This window comes from Phocoena sinus, chromosome 13 (genome assembly GCF_008692025.1).
Source record: "Phocoena sinus isolate mPhoSin1 chromosome 13, mPhoSin1.pri, whole genome shotgun sequence".
In the NCBI taxonomy this organism is placed as follows: domain Eukaryota; kingdom Metazoa; phylum Chordata; class Mammalia; order Artiodactyla; family Phocoenidae; genus Phocoena; species Phocoena sinus.
This window is the reverse complement of record NC_045775.1, coordinates 35840873-35864805: the sequence shown is the minus strand read 5'-3', so window position 1 is coordinate 35864805 and position 23933 is coordinate 35840873. Positions and strand designations below refer to the sequence as shown.

General features: G+C 42.2%; 1 protein-coding gene across 1 annotated transcript in view; it reads left to right on the top strand.

Moving 5' to 3' along the window:
- Window positions 1–19932, top strand: part of ABCG5 (ATP binding cassette subfamily G member 5) — a 33615-nt gene extending 13683 nt beyond the window's left edge. Inside the window, exons 6-13 of the mRNA XM_032653791.1 lie at window positions 907–1046; window positions 1801–1930; window positions 3081–3294; window positions 3377–3582; window positions 4615–4753; window positions 9840–10025; window positions 18759–18877; window positions 19673–19932. Of these exons, the coding sequence (XP_032509682.1) occupies window positions 907–1046; window positions 1801–1930; window positions 3081–3294; window positions 3377–3582; window positions 4615–4753; window positions 9840–10025; window positions 18759–18877; window positions 19673–19863 (1325 nt within the window). The 3' untranslated portion in view covers window positions 19864–19932. The remainder of the gene's footprint in view (window positions 1–906; window positions 1047–1800; window positions 1931–3080; window positions 3295–3376; window positions 3583–4614; window positions 4754–9839; window positions 10026–18758; window positions 18878–19672) is intronic.
- Window positions 19933–23933: the final 4001 nt, after the last annotated feature.

The following is a 23933-nucleotide window of genomic DNA, read 5'->3' as shown; positions in this document are numbered from 1 at the left end:
AAATGCCTGTCCCATCTCGGACTTTGTTTCACAGGTCAGAGTTTTCTGCAGTGCAAAGACGCAGTTGGTGTTGGAAAGTGCTAGACATGAAGTGACATCATGTCTTTTTAAAAAATTTATTCAAGTATAGTTGATTTACAATGTTGTGTTAATTTCTGCTATACAGCAAAGTGATTCAGTTATACACACACACACACACACACACACACATATATACACATTGTTTTTCATATTCTTTTCCATTATGGTTTATCACAGGATACTGAATATGGTTCCCTGTGCTATACAGTAGGACCTTGTTGTTTATCCATCCTATGTATAATAGTTTGCATCTGCTAATCCCAAATTCCCGATCCACCCTCCCCTACTCCCCCTCTCCCTTGACAACCACGAGTCTGTTCTCTATGTCTGTGAGTCTGTTTCGTAGATAAGTTCATTTATGTCATATTTTAGATTCCACATATAAGTGATATCATACTTGTCTTTCTCTGTTGGACTTACTTCTCTTACTGTGATAATCTCTAGGTCTATCCATGTTGTGAGATTTTGCCTTTTTAACCAGCCTCCTCTCAGCCTTTTAGAAATACCTGGGTGCCAGCCTGCCAGCCCTCGTTCCCTGTTAGGGTCCCCTGGATGGAGCCCAAACAGTCTATAGTGCCACACGAGAGGCCTGACGTGGTTGCTGCCTTGTCCCTTCAAGGATTCAGGCTGGGATGTGCTCTGGAGCTGGGAGTTGGGCCCTTCCAGGGCAGGTGCTTTCTCCTGGGCTCAGGCTAAAGTACTGCTCACTGCACACTGTTTGGATGGGATAAGACAGCTCAACAAGGAACTGTTCAAATTTCTGAGGCTAGAGCACAGAGGCCAGGCTCAGCAGTGACTCAGATGTCTGACCTTCCTTTGCCGCAGAGGTCATGCTTTTTGATGAGCCAACCACAGGCCTGGACTGCGTGACTGCAAATCAGATCGTTGTCCTCATAGCAGAGCTGGCTCGCGGGGGCTGCATCGTGACCCTTACTATCCACCAGCCCCGCTCCGAGCTCTTCCAGGTGAGGGGGATGTCTGTTGTTCCAGCTCAGCCCATCCAGGGTGGGTATAGGTGTGCCAGGCTGGGGATCTCGGAGTAGAGATTAGTACTTAAACCAGAGCAATCCTGATGGGAAGGGCCAAGGATGGAAACTCAGTTCTTTTAGCACCTATCATGTACCAAATACCTTCTATACACTAGCTCTTTTAATCCACACAACAACCCTATGAGGTGGGTACCAGCATTTTCACTTTACAGAGGGGAAGAGTGAGACTTAGAAATGATCCAAAATTGAGCCAATATCACAGTTAATAAAAAGCTGGAATTGGCATTCATATTCCAGTTGGCTTTCAAGTCTGTGTTTTTCCACCAAATCATATAGATTTCCTTCCCCAAAAATCTCACCTTAATCTCCTAGGATCCTTTTAGGGAGCTATTATTTGCCTTTTATAGATGAGGATCTGAGATTTGAAAAAATTTTTTCGGTCCAGGGTCACTCATTCCGGGGCATGGCGGGGCCTCAAACCTATAGGTCCTCTGCCAGTTCCATGAGCTGTCCTCTATCCTAGACATGATGCTGGGTGCAGGCTGGGAGGCAGCAAGACCCACAGTGGCAACCCAGGCTGGAAGGAAGAGGGATGCATTTTGAGAGGTTCTGATGGCCACAGTAAGAGTACTGATGTATGGCTGAGACAGTCAAAGGACTGACTACTTGAGACTTCTTTTCCATAAGGATGGAAAAGGACAGACACTAACACTGTCTGTCGTTCAATCAGCTCTTTGATAAAATTGCCATTCTGAGCTGTGGAGAGCTGGTTTTCTGTGGGACACCGGTGGAAATGCTTGATTTCTTCAGTGGCTGCAGTTACCCTTGTCCCGAACATTCAAACCCTTTTGATTTTTATGGTACGTTTTTCTTTTACAGTCCCCATCATATATGTTTTTTTTTTTTTTTTTAAAATGTGATGGAACTGAACATTTCTTTTTTATTTTTTAATTTATTTTTATATTTTGGCTGTGTTGGGTCTTCGTTTCTGTGCAAGGGCTTTGTTGCGGCGAGTGGGGGCCACTCTTCATCGCGGTGCACGGGCCTCTCACTGTTGCGGCCTCTCTTGTTGTGGAGCGCAGGCTCCAGACGCGCAGGCTCAGTAGTTGTGGCTTACGGGCCCAGTTGCTCCGCAGCATGTGGGATCTTCCCAGACCAGGGCTCGAACCCGTGTCCCCTGCATTGGCAAGCGGATTCTCAACCACTGCGCCACCAGGGAAGCCCCCCATCATATATGTTTTTTAAACTTTATCATCTCAGATTTCTGCCTAGATGACACCAACACAAGTGGGTTTTATTTCTTCTTTTGTTTTGGTGTTTTTACTCTTCAAAAAATTAATTTGGCTGAGCCAATTAACTTGCCATAGATGACCTATCAGAATGAGGTGGGGGATCTCTTTTTTTTTTTTTTTTTAACATTTTACCACTACTCTTCACTTTAAAAAAAAATTTATTTATTTATTTTTGGCTGCGTTGGGTCTTAGTTGCTGTGCGCGGGCTTTCCCTAGTTGCGGTGCGTGGGCTTCTCATTGCGGTGGCTTCTCTTGTTGTGGAGCAAGGCTCTAGGCACATGGGCTTCAGTAGTTGTGGCACGCGGGCTCAGTAGTTGTGGCACACGGGCTTAGTTGCTCTGCGGCATGTGGGATCTTCCTGGCCTAGGCCTTGAACCCGTGTCCCCTGCACTGGCAGGTGGATTCATAACCATTGTGCCACAAGGAGAGTCCCGGGGATCTCTCTTGAAATGGTGCACTTCTACTTTGTCAGAGAAAAATTAGCTGAACTTCTGAATTCTCCCACACAGGCCTATCAGGATCTTCATGGCCCTGCTGTGGTAGCTTTAAAATATTCTGATTTTATAGGTGGGGATTAACAACAGGTATTATTTTGATGAGATGAGGTATTATGGTTAGCACTCCTAAATCAATGATGGAACATATATTATTAGTCACTGTGTATATATGTGCATTTAAAAACACATGGGTCATTTTTTTGTGGGAAAAAAAATTTCAGTGGACCTGACATCAGTGGATACCCAAAACAAAGAACGGGAAATAGAAACCTACAAGAGAGTCCAGATGATTGAATCTGCCTGCAAAGAATCAGCAATGTGTCGTAAAACCTTGGAGGATATTGAGCGAACAAAACACCTGAAAACATTACCAGTGATTCCTTTCAAAACCAAAGATTCTCCTGGAGCCCTTTCTAAACTGTGTGCTCTCTTGAGGTAAGAGCCTCACCCCATTTTAGATAGGTAGACATCCACCCATTAAAATAAAGCAATTAAAACGAGGTTGTTTGGCTTTCAGGAGAGTGACGAGAAACTTAATGAGAAATAAGCTGGCGGTGACTATGCGTCTCACTCAGAATCTGGTCGTGGGTTTGTTCATCGTTTTCTTCCTTCTACGGGTCCAGAACGACATGCTAAAGGGTGCCATCCAGGACCGTGTGGGTCTCCTGTACCAGTTTGTGGGTGCCATCCCGTATACAGGCATGCTCAAAGCTGTGAACTTGTGTGAGTGCCCTGCCCAGGAGGTGGGCCCCCGGGGTCGGGGGAGCTTCTCTCTCCCTGAATATCTCTCCTTTCTCCAGCCGACACCTTGCAAGACTCCACCATTATAGGGGTATTTCTCTGAGCTCAACCTGGCCCCCTCCAGGTTCTCTCTCTGGGACAAGGTAACTCGTGAATTAGTAACACCTTAGTGGGAATCAGCTCACCAAGTGGATCTCCCTGAGCGTCTCTGAGGATCCAGGGAAGCATGAAGTTATGAGGAGACGATGCAGCAGGGTTTGGGCAGGGTTTTTAGAAGATCAGCCCTGGTATCTTCTCTTATCCATTAGGAGGCACAGCCCATGGGGGCCCGGATGCCTGGCCAGCTTTGCACTGTTAATGTTCTTTTTGGAGTCTATTTTAGGACAGCCAACACCTGGTTTTCAAACTCAGTGGGAGTCCAGAAGCAATACCTAGTTGCCTGATGTTCTGTGCCAACACCCTGCAAGAAAAGAGGACAGAGTGCCTCACGTCACTCATTTGTGTCCCTTTTGCATGTGTGTTCTTGAATTGGTGACACCCCTCCCCCCCACTTTAGAGAGACGGAAATGAATTGTGACAGCTTTTTTTTTTTTTTTGCGGTACGCGGGCCTCCCACTGCTGTGGCCTCTCCCGTTGCGGAGCACAGGCTCCGGACGCGCAGGCTCAGCGGCCATGGCTCACGGGCCCAGCCGCTCCGCGGCATGTGGGATCTTCCCGGACCGGGGCACGAACCCGCGTCCCCTGCATCGGCAGGCGGACTCTCAACCACTGCGCCACCAGGGAAGCCCTGTGACAGCTTTTGTAATCCTACTGTAATTCAGGTAGAGTGTGGATTTCTGGGGTGGGGGTATTTATAGTTCTATGGATGTCAGGTTCCTTTTCTCCATGACTAGGGGGCCCCAGCTGGTCCTCACCATCCAGTGCTGATAGATCTCAAGTTCAGCCTGGGCTAGCACCCCACCTCCTCCAGCTGTGTGGTGACCGGCTGTTCTGCAACCTGCCTCCCATGCCCAGTTCCTGTGTTGCGAGCCGTCAGCAATCAGGAGAGCGAGGATGGCCTGTACCAGAAGCGGCAGATGCTGCTAGCCTACGTGCTGCACGTGCTCCCCTTCAGTGTCATTGCCACCATGATCTTCTGCAGCGTGTGCTACTGGTAAGGAAGAGGGTGTCCAGAGGCCTTCAGTTTTCCCGGGCCATGCCTCCCAGATGGTGGGGCCCCAGATGGCCAGTGGGACCTGTGGAGGGAGAGCCCCAGGGTAAACAGCTCCCTGCTCTGGAGGGTCTGTCTTTGCCCACCAATGTCCAGTACAGTGTCCTGTCCTTCAGGACAAAGAGAGGAACCCCCACTGTGGGCCACATGGGACCTGAGAGCAGACCCTCAAGACTACACGCACCAGGGAATAACGTGTCCCACATTCGCTGCGGGGCCTGGCCTGAGGGGAAGGCTCTGGAGTAGCTGGGACCAGGTGCAGAGGCAGCGAGGCTGTCCACCCAGCTCAGCGTGGCTCCCAGGCTGCTGTGAGCTGGAGCGGCAACGCTGCCTGAGGTTTCATTTGACCAACCTGGGGCATCGTGGTTGGGCTGGGGTGACGGGGGGTGGAGGAATCAAGAGTGACTATGGGAAGAGGGCTTTGGAGAACCATGAAGCATCCCTGATGCTCGGTTTTGATTGATGGTTTGTAGACAGTGCTTTTTATTTCATAGAACTTTTTACAGATGCAAATCTGAAAATGTGTAGAGTTATTTGTTGATTTGTTGTCATAGGGAGGTGTATCTTCCCTAATCCCTCTGGCTTTCCCTTAAGAAACGATGGGGGGAATCATCCGGCATTCTGTGATTCCAGTAGTGAAAGGTGCCCAGCTTGTCGTTCCAAGAGAGGACTTCAGGCGGTTCTGGAGACACTGTCTTTCTTCAGGGCACTGGATTCATGTGTAGGTGCTTCTACCCATAACCAGTATAAAGACCCCATAGTATGTGATGTGAATAATTATTATGGATCAAGTGAAATACAAGTAGAAGATAAGTGAGGGCCTGGTTTGAGCTCCAAGATGAAGAGTTAGGAGGTCTTATTGTGCAGACTCTTAGACGTTGTTGTCACCCTGGGGAGTGACAGAGGCAAAGCTGCTCGCTCTGGTTAGCAAGAGGGCGGACTCTCGCAACCAAGGGCGATGGCAGGGACCACGTGGCCCTCCTTCCTGGCCTTGATGAAGCCTCCTTATCCTCTGACACTCAGGGACATGCTGAATCTCTGATCTGTGATGTAAATAAACCACAGGCCCGTCTAGTTTAGGCTAAATGATCCAGGAGCAGATTTTTTTTAAAGTGACCATTTTTGAGTAAGCCAAGGTTGGTTGGAAATTGAGAACCTTGTTAATTTAGAACCTTGCTCCTCAATGTGGCCCACGAAGCACGGTGTCAGTGTCACCTTGGGGCTTGTTTAACCTGCAAAATCTCATGCCCAGCCCTGCTGAATTGGATTCCACATTTTACATGATCCCCCAGGTGATTTATATGCACTTTAAAATTCGCAAAGCACTGATTTTGAAGACCACACGATATTTGTAAAACTGCCCATGAGAAAGAGTTCTGTACGATTTTAGAAACCAGGTTCAGTATTGTCACGACTCTTTTTGACAAAAGCATAATCATTTCTAGTGGTGGCAGCACAGCTGTTAGCAATGTAGCAAATACTTTGATTCAATGATAGAAAAGTTTGTTGACTGCCTACTAGGTGCCAGGCACAGTGCCAGGTGCAGCTGCGGATTTAAAGGGGAGTAAACTGAAGGGGCTGCCCTCAAGCTTGTTCTGAACTGAGACGGCCCTGAAAGCCGGAGTGTTTTCTGACTCTTAGCAGCACGTCAGACTTGAACTCACTCAGTAGCAAAATCCGATCTGAACCAACGTGAGGTTCATTGTACTTTTCCCACAGCAACATTCCTGTTTAGTAGATATGTTACAGGCGGAGTCCCAGACCCCACTGCAGCAAGTATGGTCTACACAGTGTGAACGAAGTCTTTCCCAAATCTGTACATTGCCACATTCCAAAACACATCTGGCCCTAAAGTATTTCAGATGATGGACTGTGGACATAAATCTCCAGATGACTTTAATTCAAGGAAGTGTAAGATTAATATTATAAAGAAGCACAAACACGGTGCTGAGGAATATAACAATGATGGCTGACACACATGAGCACTTGCTTTTATGTCAGGCACTAAAATGTTTAAATATATCAATTCATGTAATCCTTGGCACCATTCTGTAAAGGTGGCATTATTAATTATCCTTGTTTGAAGACGAGGAAGCTGAGGCACAGATGGGGAATGTCTTCCCCATCTCACAGTCATTATCACAGTGAATTACAAAGGAGACCAAGGGTCCATTTGGCTGGATGGGGAGAGGGACTCTTGGAGGCTTTATAAAGGAGAACTTGAGAGATGAGCAACATTTGAATAGATGGAAAAGGAGCAAGGGCATTTCAGGGGAAGAAAGAGAAGGAGCATAGGTTCAGAAGCAAAAACACACAAGACCTTTCCAGAGAAAAAGTTCAGTTGTGCTGTGGGGAAAGGAGGATTGGAAGGAATAATGGAAAATATGACTGACAGCCTTGGAGCCTGATAGGTGAGGTGCTGAATGCCAGGCTAAGGGGCTGAAGAGGATTAGATACCGGTACATAGTAGAGGATTTTGATCCCCAGGGAGTGACCCATCTGTGTTGGACTCTGGGGGGTGAGGCTGGCATCACTTTCGTCTCAGACTGGAGAGTTAGGGCAGAGAGGCTGAACAGCCCAGTGAGGAGGCTTGGTAACAGTCTGGGAAAGGCAGAGGCTCTGGTGAAGAGAGCAGCAGTGGCAACAGAAAGGGGCTTTCACTTTGAGATGCTGGGAAAGTAGAATCGAACGGACTTAGAAATGGAATGGATTTGCTGGGGGATAAAGAGAGTTATGGATGATGCCTGAGTTTTCAGCCTGGGAGGATGGGAAGGGGACAGTATCCTTATCAAGTTTGCGAGGAAAGAGAATAGATTTGGTTTTGAATATGTTGCATCTGGGATGCTACAGGACACCCAACAGGAGATGTCAATCTGAGGTCAATCTGAGGCACAATAGGTTGGTGTAGAAAGAAAAGGCAAGAGGAGTGAGAGGAGAGGCCTGGGAATGGATTCTGTAGGCGAGAATGTCAGGGAGGAAGCGGTCTGAGGGTGATATCTTAAGAGGCACATTCAGAGGGTGGGAAGAGGGAAGCAATCCGGCGAGAGAGGCAGAGAGGTGGTTAGAGTGGTGGAAAGAGAAGCAGGATCGGGCAGCGTCAGAGAAGGCAAGAGAGGAGGGAGTTTCACGAAGGTGTAGTGAACCCGTTCAGTACTGCAGAGGTTCAAGGAGGTGAGGCATAGGTTTAGGAGGTCACTGGTGCTCTTCCATAAAAGAGGTTCAGTAGAGTGGTGGGGGTGCCAGTCAGGTTTACCAGGGAACAAGGAGTGAGATGGGAGAAGCAGGTGCTGTTTGAGAAGCTTGGTGGTACAGGGGAGGATGAAGAGGGGGCAGTTGCTTAAAAGGTTACCAGACTCAAGGAGTGGTTATTTTACAATACGGTAAGTAAGACCATTAGGGAAAACCATTAGATTGAGAGTAGATGAAACTACAGAAAAATTGGGTAATTCGCAGATCAAGTTTCCAGATTAGACCAAGGCAGAAATAGGAAAATCAGATTAACATAGTACCAAGGATGCAAGTAGACAGGATAAAGCTTGGCAAAGATGAGGTAAGAGATAGAGACAGGGAGAAAGAGAGGAGATGCAAAGTAGGGAAGATAAAGATAGAAATTCACAAAATGGGAGGTAAATCCATCTGCTGAGCACTGGGGAGAGAGTTTGAAATTCCCTGGGAAGAGAGCGTAGTTTAAAGTAGAAGCTTTTATTAGCCATGATGGGACATGACATTGGAACCCAATAAGCAATGAGGAAGAATTAGGGGTCCAGGAATCAGCTGAGGCAAAGTGGCAGAATGGATCCAATTAGCACAGCTTAATTAAGAGAGCAAGGTCCCCAGGTGGGGAATTGGTAAGGCAAAGAATAGCAGAAGGGATGAGGATCTGAGGCATTGAGGGCTTTGGGGAAATGGGAGACGGGAGGAGGCCATGATCAGAAGGGGCATTTTCAGAATGTGAAATCTTGGACGTGGAACAGTTTAGAGTAACAAGTAACATTTAAATCCAAGACATAGTGAGTCATCAAGATTAGGTGGGTGGAGCCACTGGAATTGATCAGGTTACCTAATTAGGAGGCACTGGTGTTGATGGATTATCAAGGTTAAAAACCTTGAGGATAATGATGGTGGACAGGAGTGCAAAACTGACCCTGGTCTAAAAGCTACAAAATCATCAAAGGTGAGAGAATGTCTTAAAAGTCACAGAGGACTGCCTTGAGGCAGAGAATTAGTAGTAGAAGCCAACTTCCTGATTTGTATAGGGGGAAAGGCAGATGGCCTTGAAGAGTGGTAGGGAGGGGTGAGTGTAAGACATGCCAACTCCTCTTACTCTACAAATGGAAGAAAGAGTAGCCATGTCTAAGGGTTGTTGAGGACGTGCTATCACCAGGGAAATGTTATTTGGTGAAAGGAATGTAAGAGGTTAAGGGGCATGGATATAGAGTAGCTTGTTTACAAGAACATGAAGGTCAAATCAGTGGAAGAGGTTGGTAGAATACAAGACAAGAATGGAATGGAACAGGCCTGGGGAGGGCTAATCCGTTGGAGGATGAAAGCAGTGAAGGGTTTTCACGCTGGCAGTAACCCCATGTAACAAGGATGAGGTTCAGGGAAGGAGGGGCTGAGAAGCAGGTTGGGTGAGTCCTTAGCATTAGGGTAGTAGGCTAGCTAGGGTGGGAGCAGTGCCAGCCAGGCAGAATGTGTTGCTTATGGAGAAGCCTGGACAGTTCAGCCCTACTTACTGCAGTTGGTTGTGACCATCCTCTGAGTATTAGTATTTTTTTGTGAGAGCTGAGGGGCTGTAAAAAGGAAAAGGTGGCTCCATTGACTTGGGGCCAACAGAAACAATTTGAGGGACTAAATGGCCTCAAATGTTGGCCCTGTTCCGAAAAGGCCTTTCAAAGGGGAGTTGGGCCTGTCCTGCAGACTCTCCCCACCCACTTAACCACCATGGATTTATCCACAGAAGTCAAGTGTGGAATTTTTCTTAAATGATAACCCTTGGAGAGGAACTAAAGACCTTATGTTTTTTTAGGACTCTGGCCTTATACCCTGAGGCTGCCAGATTTGGATATTTCTCTGCTGCTATCTTGGCCCGCCATGTAATTGGTGAATTTCTAACTCTTGTGCTACTTGGTGTGGTCCAAAACCCAAATGTGATCAACAGCATGGTGGCCCTGCTCTGCATTGCTGGGGTGCTTGTGGGCTCTGGATTGCTGAGGTAAGATCTAATAATTCAAATGATTTAGACTGGTATGATTTGATGTTAATGATCACCTCATAATGATTATTATAAGGCATTGCAGAGAAGTGCTGTGTGATACTGTAATACTCTATCACCTTACAGTCCAGAGTATTTATAGTGCTTTCTAGTCAGTATTGCTTAGACTTTGAACTGTTCATTATTTGTTAAATAAAACGTCTTCAGAATGAGAATCAGGAAATGATGATTGAAGCATGTTATCACATGTCATAAGCCATTATAACAGGAGGAGGAAAACCAAGCTGTCCTCCAGAAATACTCACAGCCTATTACAGGCTAAATAGCATGCATTTGGTTCATTTCTTCCCTGGCACTGTTGAGTTTCTATTCCAGCTCTCAATTCTCAGTTACTTTAAGAAAGTAAGAATAGTCAGATAAGAAAAGAGGCTGCAGGATAAAAGACTGCTCAAGAAAGCATCAGGACTAGAAGGACACACACCAAATGTAAACAGTAGTTATCTCTGGGTGATACCTATTTTAATTTTCTTCATATTTTCCTATATTTTGTGAATTTTCTATAACGGACAAGAATTACTTTATAACCAAGAAAAAATATATGTACACATACATACATATTGTATATTTTTTAAAAGTAACAGGAAGGGCAGAAAATTTTAGAAGGGTGAAAGTGGTTTCAGGTGGGTGATGTGAGTGGGATCCAGTAAGTAAACTATGGGTCCCTGAGAAAATGTGAAGACAGCTCTGTTTCTTTGACTTAAAAATCAAAGAAAAGGGCCCGAAGACCTTCAAGATGGCAGAGGAGTAGGATGTGGAGATCACCCTCCTCCCCACAAATACATGAGAAATACATCTACATGTGGAACAACTCCTACAGAACACCTACTGAATGCTGGCAGGAGACCTCAGACTTCCCAAAAGGCAAGGAACTCCCCACGTACCTGGCCATGTGGCTGACAGGGTCTTGGTGCTCTGGCCAGGTGTCAGGCCTGTGCCTCTGAGATGGGAGAGCCGAGTTCAGGACACTGGTCCACCAGAAACCTCCCGGCTCCACGTAATGTCAAATGGTGAAAACTCTCCCAGAGATCTCCATCTCAGTGCTAAGACCCAGCTCCACTCAATGACCAGCAAGCTACAGTGTTGGACACCCTATGCCAAACAACTAGCAAGACAGGAATACAACCCCACCCATTAGCAGAGAGGCTGCCTAAAATCATGATAATGTCACAGACACCCCAAAACACACCACTGGACACGTTCCTGCCCACCAGAAAGACGATCCTCATCCACCAGAACACAGGCACCAGTCCCCTCCACCAGGAAGCCTACACAACCCACTGAACCAACCTTACCCACTGGGGGCAGACACCAAAAACAACGGGAACTACAAAGCTGCAGCCTGCAGCCTGTGAAAAGGAGACCCCAAACACAGTAAGTTAGGCAAAATGAGAAGACAGAGAAACACACAGCAGATGAAGGAGCAAGACAAAAACCCACCAGACCTAACAAATGCAGAGGAAATAGGCAGTCTACCTGAAAAAGAATTCAGAGTAATGATAGTAAAGATGATCCAAAGTCTTGGAAATAGAATGGAGAAAATACAAGAAACGTTTAACAAGGACCTAGAAGAACTAAAGAGCAAACGAACAATGGTGAACAACACAATAAATGAAATTAAAAATTCTCAAGAAGGAATCAATAGCAGAATAACTGAGGCAGAAGAACGGATAAGTGACCTGGAAGATAAAATAGTGGAAATAACTACCGCAGAGCAGAATAAAGAAAAAACAATGAAAAGAACTGAGGACAGTCTCAGGGACCTCTGGGACAACATTAAACACACCAACATTTGAATTATAGGGGTCCCAGAAGAAGAGAAAAAGAAAGGGTCTGAGAAAATATTTGAAGAGATTATAGTTGAAAAATTCCCTAATATGGGAAAGGAAATAGTCAAGTCCAGGAAGTGCAGAGAGTCCCATACAGGATAAATCCATGGAGAAGCACACCAAGACAAATATTAATCAAACTATCAAAAATTCAATACAAAGAAAAAATATTAAAAGCAGCAAGGGAGAAGCAACAAATAACATACAAGGGAATCCCCATAAGGTTAACAGCTGATCTTTCAGCAGAAACCCTGCAAGCCAGAAGGGAGTCACAGGACATATATAAAGTGATGAAAGGGAAAAACCTACAACCAAGAATACTCTACCCAGCAAGGATCTCACTCAGATTCAATGGAGAGACTAAAACCTTCACAGACAAGCAAAAGCTAAGAGAATTCAGCACCACAAACCAGCTCTACAACAAATGCTAAAGGAACTTCTCTATGCAGGAAACACAAGAGAAGGAAAAGACTTACAATAACAAACCCAAAACAATTAAGAAAATGGTAATAGGAACATACATATAAATAACGACCTTAAATGTAAATGGATTAAATGCTCCCACCAAAAGACATAGACTGGCTGAATGGATACAAAAACAAGACCCGTATATATGCTGTCTACAAGAGACGCACTTCAGACCTAGGGACACATACAGACTGAAAGTGAGGGGATGGAAAAAGATATTCCATACAAATGGAAATCAGAAGAAAGCTGGAGTAGCAATTCTCATATCAGACAAAATAGACTTTAAAATAAAGACTATTACAAGAGACAAAGAAGGACACTACATAATGATCAAGGGATCAATCCAAGAAGAAGATATAACAATTGTAAATATTTACACACCCATCATAGGAGCACCTCAGTAAATAAGGCAAATGCTAACAGCCATAAAAGGGGAAATCAACAGTAACACAATCATACTAGAGGACTTTAACACCCCACTTTCACCAATGGACAGATCATCCAAAATGAAAATAAATAAGGAAACACAAGCTTTAAATGATACATTAAACAAGATGGACTTAATTGATATTTATAGGACATTCCATCCAAAAACAACAGAATACACTTTCTTCTCAAGTGCTCATGGAACATTCTCCAGGATACATCGTATCTTGCAAGGGTCACAAATCAAGCCTTGGTAAATTTAAGAAATTTGAAATCGTATCAAGTATCTTTTCTGACCACAACGCTATGAGACTAGATATCAATTACAGGAAAAAAACTGTAAAAAATACAAACATATGGAGGCTAAACAATATGCTACTAAATAGCCAAGAGATCACTGAAGAAATCAAAGAGGAAATCAAAAAATACCTAGAAACAAATGACAATGAAAACACGACAACCCAAAACCTATGGGAATGCAGCAAAAGCAGTTCTAAGAGGGAAGTTGATAGCAATACAATCCTACCTCAAGAAACAAGAAACTCTCAAATAAACAACCTAACCTTACAACTAAAGCAATTAGAGAAAGAAGAACAAGAAAACCCCAAAGTTAGCAGAAGGAAAGAAATCATAAAGATCGGATCAGAAATAAATGGAAAACAAATGAAGGAAACAATAGCAAAGATCAATAAAACTAAAAGCTGGTTCTTTGAGAAGATAAACAAAATTGATAAACCATTAGCCAGACTCATCAAGAAAAAAAGGGAGAAGACTGAAATCAACAGAATTAGAAATGAAAAAGGAGAAGTAACACCTGACACTGCAGAAATACAAAGGATCATGAGAGATTACTACAAGCAACTCTGTGCCAATAAAATGGACAACCTGGAAGAAATGGACAAATTCTTAGAAAAGCACAACCTCCTGAGACTGAACCAGGAAGAAATAGAAAATATAAACAGACCAATCACAAGCACTGAAATCGAAACTGTGATTTAAAATCTTCCAACAAACAAAGGCCCAGGACCAGATGGCTTCACAGGCGAATTCTATCAAACATTTAGAGAAGAGCTAACACCTATCCTTCTCAAACTCTTCCAAAATGTGGCAGAAGGAGGAACACTCCCAAACGAGGCCAACATTCTACGAGGCCACCATCACCCTGATACCAAAACCAGACAAAGATGTCACAAAGAAAGAAAACTACAGGCCAATATCACACAGATGAACATAGATGCAAAAATCCTCAACAAAATACTAGCAAACAGAATCCAACAGCACATTAAAAGGATCATGCACCATGATCAAGTGGGGTTTATCCCAGGAATGCAAAGATTCTTCAATATATGCAAATAAATCAATGTGATAAACCATATTGACAAACTGAAGGAGAAAAACCATCATCTCAATAGATGCAGAAAAAGCTTTTGACAAAATTCAACACCCATTTATGATAAAAACCCTCCAGAGAGTAGGCATAGAGGGAACTTACCTCAACATAATAAAGGCCATATTTGACAAACCCACAGCCAACATAGTTCTCAATGGTGAAAAACAAACCATTTCCTCTAAGATCAGGAACAAGACAAGGTTGTCCACTCTCACCACTATTATTCAACATAGTTTTGGAAGTTTTAGCCACTGCGCCACCAGGGAAGCCCTCAGCAAAATCCTTTTTGACCCACCTCCTAGAGAATGGAAATAAAAACAAAAATAAAACAAATGGAAATAAAAACAAATGGAAATAAATAAAACAAATGGAAATAAATAAAACAAATGGAAATAAAAACAAAAATAAAACAAATGGGACCTAATGAAACTTAAAAGCAAAAGCTTAAAAGCTTTTGCACAGCAAAGGAAACCATAAACAAGACGAAAAGACAACCCTCAGAATGAGAGAAAATATTTGCAAATGAATCAACGGACAAAGGATTAATCTCCAAATTTTACAAGCAGCTCATGCAGCTCAATATCAAAAAAAACAAACAAACCAATCCAAAAATGGGCAAAAGACCTAGATATTTCCCCAAAGATATACAGATTGCCAATAAACACATGAAAGGATGCTCAACATCACTAATCATTAGAGAAATGCAAATCAAAACTATAATGAGGTATCACCTCACACCAGTCAGAATGGCCACCATCAAAAAATCTACAAACAGTAAATGCAGGAGAGGGTGTGGAGAAAAGGGAACCCTCTTGCACTGTTGGTGGGAATATAAATTTATACAATCATTATGGAGAACAGTATGGAAGTTCCTTAAAAAACTAAAAATAGAATTACCATAGGACCCAGCAATCCCACTACTGGGCATATACCCTGAGAAAACCATAATTCAAAAAGAGTCATGTACCACAATGTTCATTGCAGCTCTATTTACAATAGCCAGGACATGGAAGCAACCTAAGTGTCCATCGACAGATGAATGGATAAAGATGTGACACATATATACAATGGAATATTACTCAGCCATAAAAAGAAATGAAATTGAGTTATTTGTAGTGAGGTGGATGGACCTAGAGTCTTGTCATACAGAGTGAAGTAATTCAGAAAGAGAAAAACAAATACCGTATGCTAACACATATATATAGAATCAAAAAAAGAAAAAAGGTTCTGAAGAACCTAAGGGCAGGACAGGAATAAAGACGCATACATAGAGAATGGACTTGAGGACATGGGGAGGGGGAAGGGTAAGCTGGGACGAAGTGAGAGAGTGGCATGGATATATATACACTACCAAATATAAAACAGATAGCTAGTGGGAAGCAGCTGCATAGCACAGGGCGATCAGCTTGGTCCTTTGTGACCACCTAGAGGGGTGGGATAGGGAGGGTGGGAGGGAGATGCAAGAGGGAGGAGATATGGGGTTATATGTACATGTATAGCTGATTCACTTTGTTATACAGCAGAAACTAACCCACCATTGTAAAGCAATTATACTCCAATAAATATGTTAAAAAAATCAAAGAAAAAAGCTATTGAGCAGCTATTGTATGTAATCATATTTGTTTAATTAACTCTCAGAGCAATCCACGTTCAGTTAAGAAAACTAAGCTCAGACTTGACTTTGTTCTGCTCACACGCTGTGAAGACTCTCCAAGGAGGCATGTGGCTCCCTGGAGACAGCACCGACCCTGGAGTCAGAGTCCTTCTCCTACCACTTAGTTGCCAAGTGACCACTGGCAAGTTACTTTTCTACCTAAATTAGTTTCCTCATTTATAAAATGGAGATAATGATCTCAGCCCCACCTGCCTCAAGGGATCATGAGACTGGAATGAGATCAGCAACGTGGAAACACTTCATGAACTGTAGTGAGTTATTATAAAGCCAAGTGGGTTCGGTTTTGAACAGTCAGGGAGGATATTTTTTTACAGTGACACCATTACATTGTATTTGTCTATGTTGCTTAGTTGGCTTGTTAGCATCTATGAAAAATGCACAGATAAGGTCACCCCAATGGCATGGGATCAAGCCAGCAAATTACAGACCCAATCTTCAGCAGCATCTCCTCTTTCATATTTGAAACATCATGTGCTCCAATCAGTCTGGCACTATTTCACGTATTTGGTTTATAGGAAAGGGGACTGATTATTCTTGAGAGGGGGGCAGTGGCCAACATTATCAAAATGCTGTTGGGTTCTTTGCAAGATCTCAACATCCCAAGGCTTCACCTGGGTTCCGCTCCATCACTGGGGTGAAACTGCGCTCCTGAAGGCCCCACATCAACCTCCTAGTCATTGGGTTTATGTATTTTCCCTCAAGTCATCATCTTTCCTGACTGAGTGCCTGCAACATGTGCACTTTTGGCTGTCTCTTCCTTTAAACACAAGTGGAAATAGCTTTGTTGTTCTTTCTGCTTACAAAATAATGCCAAGTTCTTAAGGGGAGAAATGCACACAATACAGAAATGTATAAGGAAGTTAAGTAAAAGTTACCTGAAGTATCACAACCCAGAGTTAAATTTTGTTGTGTATTTTTCTAGACTTTTATATAATCTTTAATTAAAATCAGCTCATACTATTGTGAAGGAGTAAGGTATGCATGCTTTTCCCCCCTTTTAACAATATAATGTAGATGGTCCCACATCAGTAAATTTAGATCTGTGGTTCCTCCCGCTCGGATGTACTGCAAGGATTGCTGTGACACAGCCTAGCTCTCCTCCTGTGTCTTTCACAGATCCATTTGTCCCCCCTCTGCCGCCTGCACGAAGCCTGGCTGTTGTTCCCTTGGCAGGGCGAGCTCTCTCTGAAAGCCCCCTTTGTTGGGTCTCACAGCCCATCACATGCTGCTCAGTTGCAGTCAGCCTCTTGAGGGCAGCAGCTGTGTCTCATTCATCATTATAGCTCTTCTCAGTGGCTGGCCCAAGGCCTTTAACCAATTAGGTTTGCCAGAAATATTTGGATTGAGTGAATAAATGAATGACTACTCTCTCTTCTTGGACTGCTTGCACACTGGATCAGTCACCAAATCACACTGGTTTTCTTCTCTGATGTCAAATCACAGATGCACGTGGAGCTTTTGAGTTTGCCTTGTGTGGTATGGTACAAGATGAAGACACATGGTTCCCACCTCACACTCTAGCCATCTGGGCAGCCATCTTCTCATGGCCATCATCCTCTTACAAGCCTTTGTCATCTCATCCTTGAACTTCTGCTGTAGCCTGCTCTCTTTTTTGCTGTTCCTACTCTACTCTTATTCTGGTCCATCCTACTTGCTGGTGCCACTTTAATTTTCTTAAATCATTGGTTGCAATGTGACTTTTATCATGGTCCTTCAATGTCAACTGCCTGCAAGGCCCTGAAGTAGCCGGTTCATGGCAACCATTCCAAACTCACCTCCCACCGCTCCCACTTCGGATCCTCTGCCTTTCTAGTCCATCCAGTCCCACATGCCTGTGCTCATACCATTCTGCCTTCCTAGAGTGTCCTTCCTCTGCCCCTACATCCTCCCCAGACTCCGATCTGTCCTTTCCACTTAGCAGCCTCTCAATGTGGGTAATTCAATTTTGTGCCTCAGAAAATTGCCAATAACTGAAAGTCATGGAGTTTGGGGATCACTTGGTGAAACCATAAATACTAAATACAAGAATGTCACGGACACGTAGTACTGGTTTTCTGTACTTTCTAAGCACAAATTGTTCACCACTGTGTTTTTATAGCCTTGAGAATGTGTAGTTTATGTCTCCCAACTACATTATGCGTCTTTAGGGGTAGGATACTTCTTTCGAATTCCGTAAGCACCTAGAACTAGTGCCTCGCAAATAGAAAGAATGTAATACGTTATCTGTTGGTTGATAAAAGCTATTGAGTGAACTAAGAAGGCCACAGGGTCAGCATGAAGTTTCTCCTGAAACAGGTTTCACAACGAATGTCTGCTTTTCTCACCATCCTTTTCCCCCTGTATTACAGTTTAGTTCTCACTTCATACACTAGCACCTCAAATCTGTTTAATCACAAACATCCTCCTCTAATGTGGTGCATTATTTGTTTTCTTTTACATCAGTGGTGCTTACCAATAAAATTAGACACCAATCCATCATTAGGGGTGTGTTAAATTAAGGTTCCTACTATAATGGATCACCAAGTTGTGATTAAAAATGATGGTGTGTTATGCTTACTGACTTGAAAGGATGTCTGAGGTATACGTTTGTTTGAAAAAGCAGGTTAGGAAAGAGGATGAGGAGTTTAATTCCATTTATGTAAAATGTTATAAATACACATTACATGTATCACCAAAATGTTAACGATAGTTATTTCTGGGCAGTGTTATTTCTTTATACTTCTCAGTGTAGTTTGAAGTTTTTCTAATGAACATATTTTTATAATGAGAGATGAAAAACTATGTATATTCCTGTTGGGAAACATAAGGGTTGCCTTTCTTTTCATTTGGTAGGACTGCTACCAGAGCCTATTGAAGTTCATCTTTCTTTCTTTTTGCTTTTTCTTAAGAAACACAGAAGAAATGCCCCTTCCTTTTAAAATCTTCAGTTATTTTACATTCCAAAAATATTGCTCTGAGATTCTTGTAGTCAATGAGTTCTATGGCCAGAACTTCACTTGTGGTAAGTACTCAATTTTGGAATTTATTTTTACGTATTAGTTTGAAAAAAACAATTCCTTGAGGGAAATGTATTTTTTAAGTAAATGCTATATTGTAAAAGAGATTTAAAACTTTGTTTTGAAGAGTCTAACATTTTCTCTGATTTTGAAAATAATGAGCAGTAGTCAAGTTAGTCACTTGTCAAAGGTCAGTAGCTTAAGGGCACTCCGATGTTTTCAGAAGATGATAGACTTAATGTATACGGAGGTAAACTCTAGTATATTCTGGATGGATCAGTTCCTATACCTACTGAACAGGTTGAAGCAGGCTGCAGCGGCTTCTTCTTCCCCCAAATGTACAGAGTATGTAGCTGAGTGAAGCCATTTTCGGCAAAAATCTGTTCCCTAATCCCACAAGAGGGCAGTGGGAGCACAGCAAGGCCCTCCTGGCCATTGGAAATCCCAGGCCACTCTGTGAAGACACCTTAAAGGACAGGGCAGAATTTAGTAGTCGTTTTGTCTATCTTTAGGTGATAACATTAGTAACCTTGGGATATTCAGTGCTAAGTGATCATAATTTTTATCAGTACTATGGTACTGAATATACACCCAAAATGGAAACAAACCCATTTCCATCTTCAAGGCCCCCAGCACTCACTATTGCTTCATCTAATAATGAATTCTGGGCTCTCTAAAATTTCCTGTCTCTTAAGAAGAGTACTTAGCAGACTGCTGAGCATTTAGTGGGCATCTGATAAATACGTGTTGATTAAATTACCTTGCAAGTACCATATTTGACATTGTCAATCTTCCCTGGCAGGCAACTCAAATGGTTCTGTCAACTAATCCAATGTGTGCCTTCAGTCAAGGAATTCAGTTCATTGAGAGAACCTGCCCAGGTGCAACGTCCAGATTCACAGCCAACTTTCTGATTTTGTATTCATTTATCCCAGTTCTTGTCATCCTAGGAATAATTGTTTTTAAAATCAGGGATTATCTCATTAGCAGACAGTAAAGAACATTGCTGCGAAATGGAACTTAAGCTCCTAGATGTACATGACTGCTCTGAATTTCTGAAATAAGAATGCCACGTGATTCTTAGTAGTACCTCGTAAGACTTTTAACCATTAAGACTCCCTGTGCCCCTTGGATCCATGCAGGCCTTGAATGCTATTCCAGGAGGGACATGTGGTATTTGGAAATTGTGACTGAGCTGGTCCAAAGATGTTCATAATAATTCATAAAGTTATGGGAGACTAATGTGACTATTTGTTTTCTTTGTTCTAGACACAGAAAAATAGGTCAGTTAAAGCTTATGCTTACATTTGATAAAGGCTTTGGTAAAAAAGAAAACATTTGAATGATTGTAAGTAACAGAAAAAGTTGTGGTTTGACTGAAGCAAAGCATCACACAGAATTGGGTAAGAATGCTTTCATTTTCATTTAAAAACACTATTTACGTGCACATGTCTATATAAGTTAACTGATCACATGGAGAGGATGTTGGACAGATGTTGGATAAAGACCCCTGACACAGAGCATCCACTCATTTTACTGATGGTTAAAATGAAAAATGGCAGAACTGAACTGAGAACAGCACACTAGACAAAAAGATTAGTTTGCTAGTTTTCACTTTCTGCTTAGTTTACTTATAAAATTAAAAGTAAATGTTACTAAAGTATACGCACTGAGAAATGACATTTTTAAGGTTGGAGAGCAGCTGTTATTTAAAGTCCACATAGAAGAGATGCTCAGTTGACACAACATTTACACTAAGAACAGAATCACACACTAGGAATTCATGTTCTTGAATTGTAAAGAGAAAGAATGCTGATAATTATGTATTTTTAGAGATTAAATGATGTATATAGATTATTAAAAGTGGGTTCTGGACTAAATGATCTTTCTGATCTTCAAGTAATTCATGTACAAGTCTGAAGTGAAACTGTCTTCATGTTACCATGGTAACTTTGAGTGAGACTATCTTAGATAATACATGAACTTGTTCAGTTACTGTGACCTAACGTGTAATGAATGATAAATTATAGTATTTGAAAGATCTCACATTATAGTGGGAAAGATCATTTCATTAAGGAAACCACAGTAAAATCCTATTTCTTAGAACAGTATTTAAGGATCTGCAGACATTGGTAAAGTACCAGAATAGTATTGTCAATTTTTATAAAAGGTCTTTGACACTGATGATTATGGTATAATAGTTACATAATGTCTTACAGATTATATATGTCACATCAGTTATAGACAATTCTGGAGATGATAATCTATTAAAGTAGTTCAAAGAGAGTCCCACAGGAACCTCTTTTGAAATCACTGATTTCAACTTACTGAAGATATGGGTGTACAATGTAAGTGGAAACACTTTCTACTATTCATATGCAGATGAATTTCATTCTAGCTCAGAAACATTTGGAAAATTGACATAGCACGTGACTTCAAGCTATTAAATGTTAGTGATACTGTAATCTTAGAAAAACACAATGACTTTCAACATGTGACAGTTTGTCTCAGTCAAAAATGGACAGTGGGGCTTCCCTGGTGGCGCAGTGGTTGAGAGTCCGCCTGCCGATGCAGGGGACACGGGTTCGTGCCCCGGTCCGGGAAGATCCCACATGCCGCGGAGTGGCTGGGCCCGTGAGCCATGGCCACTGAGCCTGCGCGTTCGGAGCCCGTACTCTGCAACGGAAGAGGCCACAACAGTGAGGGGCCCGCGTACCGCAAAAAAAAAAAAGGACAGTGATGTATAAGAAAATCAAAATTTATAATAAAAATTCCTATTCCCACCAAGTCAGTGAAACTTCTGAGATCAAAACGTTCCCTGTTGATTTAAAGGGAGCTCTTTCTCCACAGCACTCAAGTAGGGTGCCTGTCTGCTCCTCTTGTAGACATGGTGAAATTGTTTTCCAGAGTGCTGGAACCACATGCATTGTAACTAGTTTAGGAAGTCGGATTTCACTACAATAACCAGGTAGTTTGCTATCCACTTGGATACCACTCATCAACCTTGGTGTTCTTGAGGTTAGTAAGTGTGCTTATTTGAAGCTGGGTGCATGGCATATTAGAGTCAACATATTTTATAGTGGAAATGGAAGAACAGAGAATAAATTACCTTCCTGTTTAATGACAGCAATTATGCTTACTCCAACTGAACTTGGCTAGCAGATACACAAGTCTCCAGGAGTCTGAAGGCTTCTTAAAGGCTATTCCACCTTGGAAATGATCTTAGTTATTACTAACTCATGCAGTCTTGGCCTGCTTGTTGATAGACTATTTCCTTAAATTTGCCTGTTCTTCAAAAAGTTATACTCAAAGTAAGTATGTCAGAATCACCAGAGGTGCTGATGAAAAATGCAGATTACTGAGCCCCATTCCAGACCCACTGATTCAGGATCTCTGGGTGTGGGGACTCAGGAATGTGCATTTTCTTTTTTTTCTTTTTTTAAAAATTGAAATATAGTTGATTTACAGTGTTGTGTTAACTTCTGCTGTACAGCGAAGTGATTCAGTTATACATATATATACATTCTTTTTCATATTCTTTTCCATTATGGTTTATCACAGATACTGAATATAGTTCTCTGTGCTATACTGTAGAACCTTGTTGTTTATCCATTCTGTATATAAAAGCTTACATCTGCTAACCCCAACTTCCCACTCCATCCCTCCCCAACCCCTACCCCTTGGCAACCACCAGTGCCCTCTGTCTGTGATTCTCTTTCTATTTCATAGATAGGTTCATTTGTGTCATATTTTATTTTTTTTAATTTATTTTTTATTGAAGTATAGTTGAATTACAATGTTGTGTTAACTACTGCTGTATAGCAAAGTGACTCAGTTATACGTATATATACATTCTTTTTCATATTCTTTTGCATTACGGTTTATCACAGGATATTGAATAGAGTTCCCTGTGCTATACAGTAGGACCTTGTTGTTTATCCATTTTGTATATACCAGTTTTCATCTGCTAATCCCAAACTTCCAATCCAACCCTCTCCCAGCCCCTCCTCCTTGGCAACCACCAGTCTATTCTCTCTGTCCCTGATTCTGTTTCATAGATAGGTTCATTTGTGTCATATTTTAGATTCTACATATATATGATATCATATGATATTTGTCTTTCTGACTTCACTTAGTATGATAATCTCTGCAAATGGTATTATTTCATTCTTTTTTATGGCTGAGTAGTATTCCATTGTATATATGTACCACATCTTTATCAATTCATCTGCTGATGGACATTTAGGTTGTTTCCATGTCTTGGCTATTGTGAACAGTGCTGCTATGAACATATGGGTGCATGTATCTTTTTGAATTATAGTTTTGTCTGGATATATGCCCAGGAGTGGGATTGCTGGATCATATGGTAATTCTATTTTCAGTTTTCTGAGGGACCGCCATACTGTTTTCCACAGTGGCTGCACCAACTTACATTCTCACCAACAGTGTAGGAGGGTTCTCTTTTTTCCACCCACTCTCCAGCATTTGTTATTTGTAGACTTTTAAATGATGGCCATTCTGACCAGTGTGAGGTGGTATTTCATTGTAGTTTTGATTTGCATATCTTTAAAAATTAGCAATGTTGAGCATCTTTTCATGTGCCTATTGGTCATCTGTATTTCTTCTTTGGAGAAATGTCTATTTTGGTCTTCTGCCCATTTTTCAATTGGGTTGTTTGTTTTTTTTTGTTGGTCAGTTGTTTGTATATTTTGGAAATTTAGCCCTTGTTGGTCGTGTTGTTTGCAAATTTTTCTCCCATTCCGTAGGTTGTCTTTTTGTTTTGTTTATGGTTTCCTTTGCTGTGCAAAAGCTTGTAAGTTTGATTAGGTCCCATTTGTTTATTTTTGTTTTTACTGCCTTGGGAGACTGACCTAAGAAAACATTGGTACAATTTATATCAGAGAATGTTTTGCCTATGATCTCTTCTAGGAGTTTTATGGCGTCATGTCTTATGTTTAAGTCTTTAAGTCATTTTGAGTTTATTTTTGTGTATGGTGAGAGGGTGTGTTCTAACTTCATTGATTTACATGTGGCTGTCCAACTTTACCAGCACCACTTGCTGAAGAG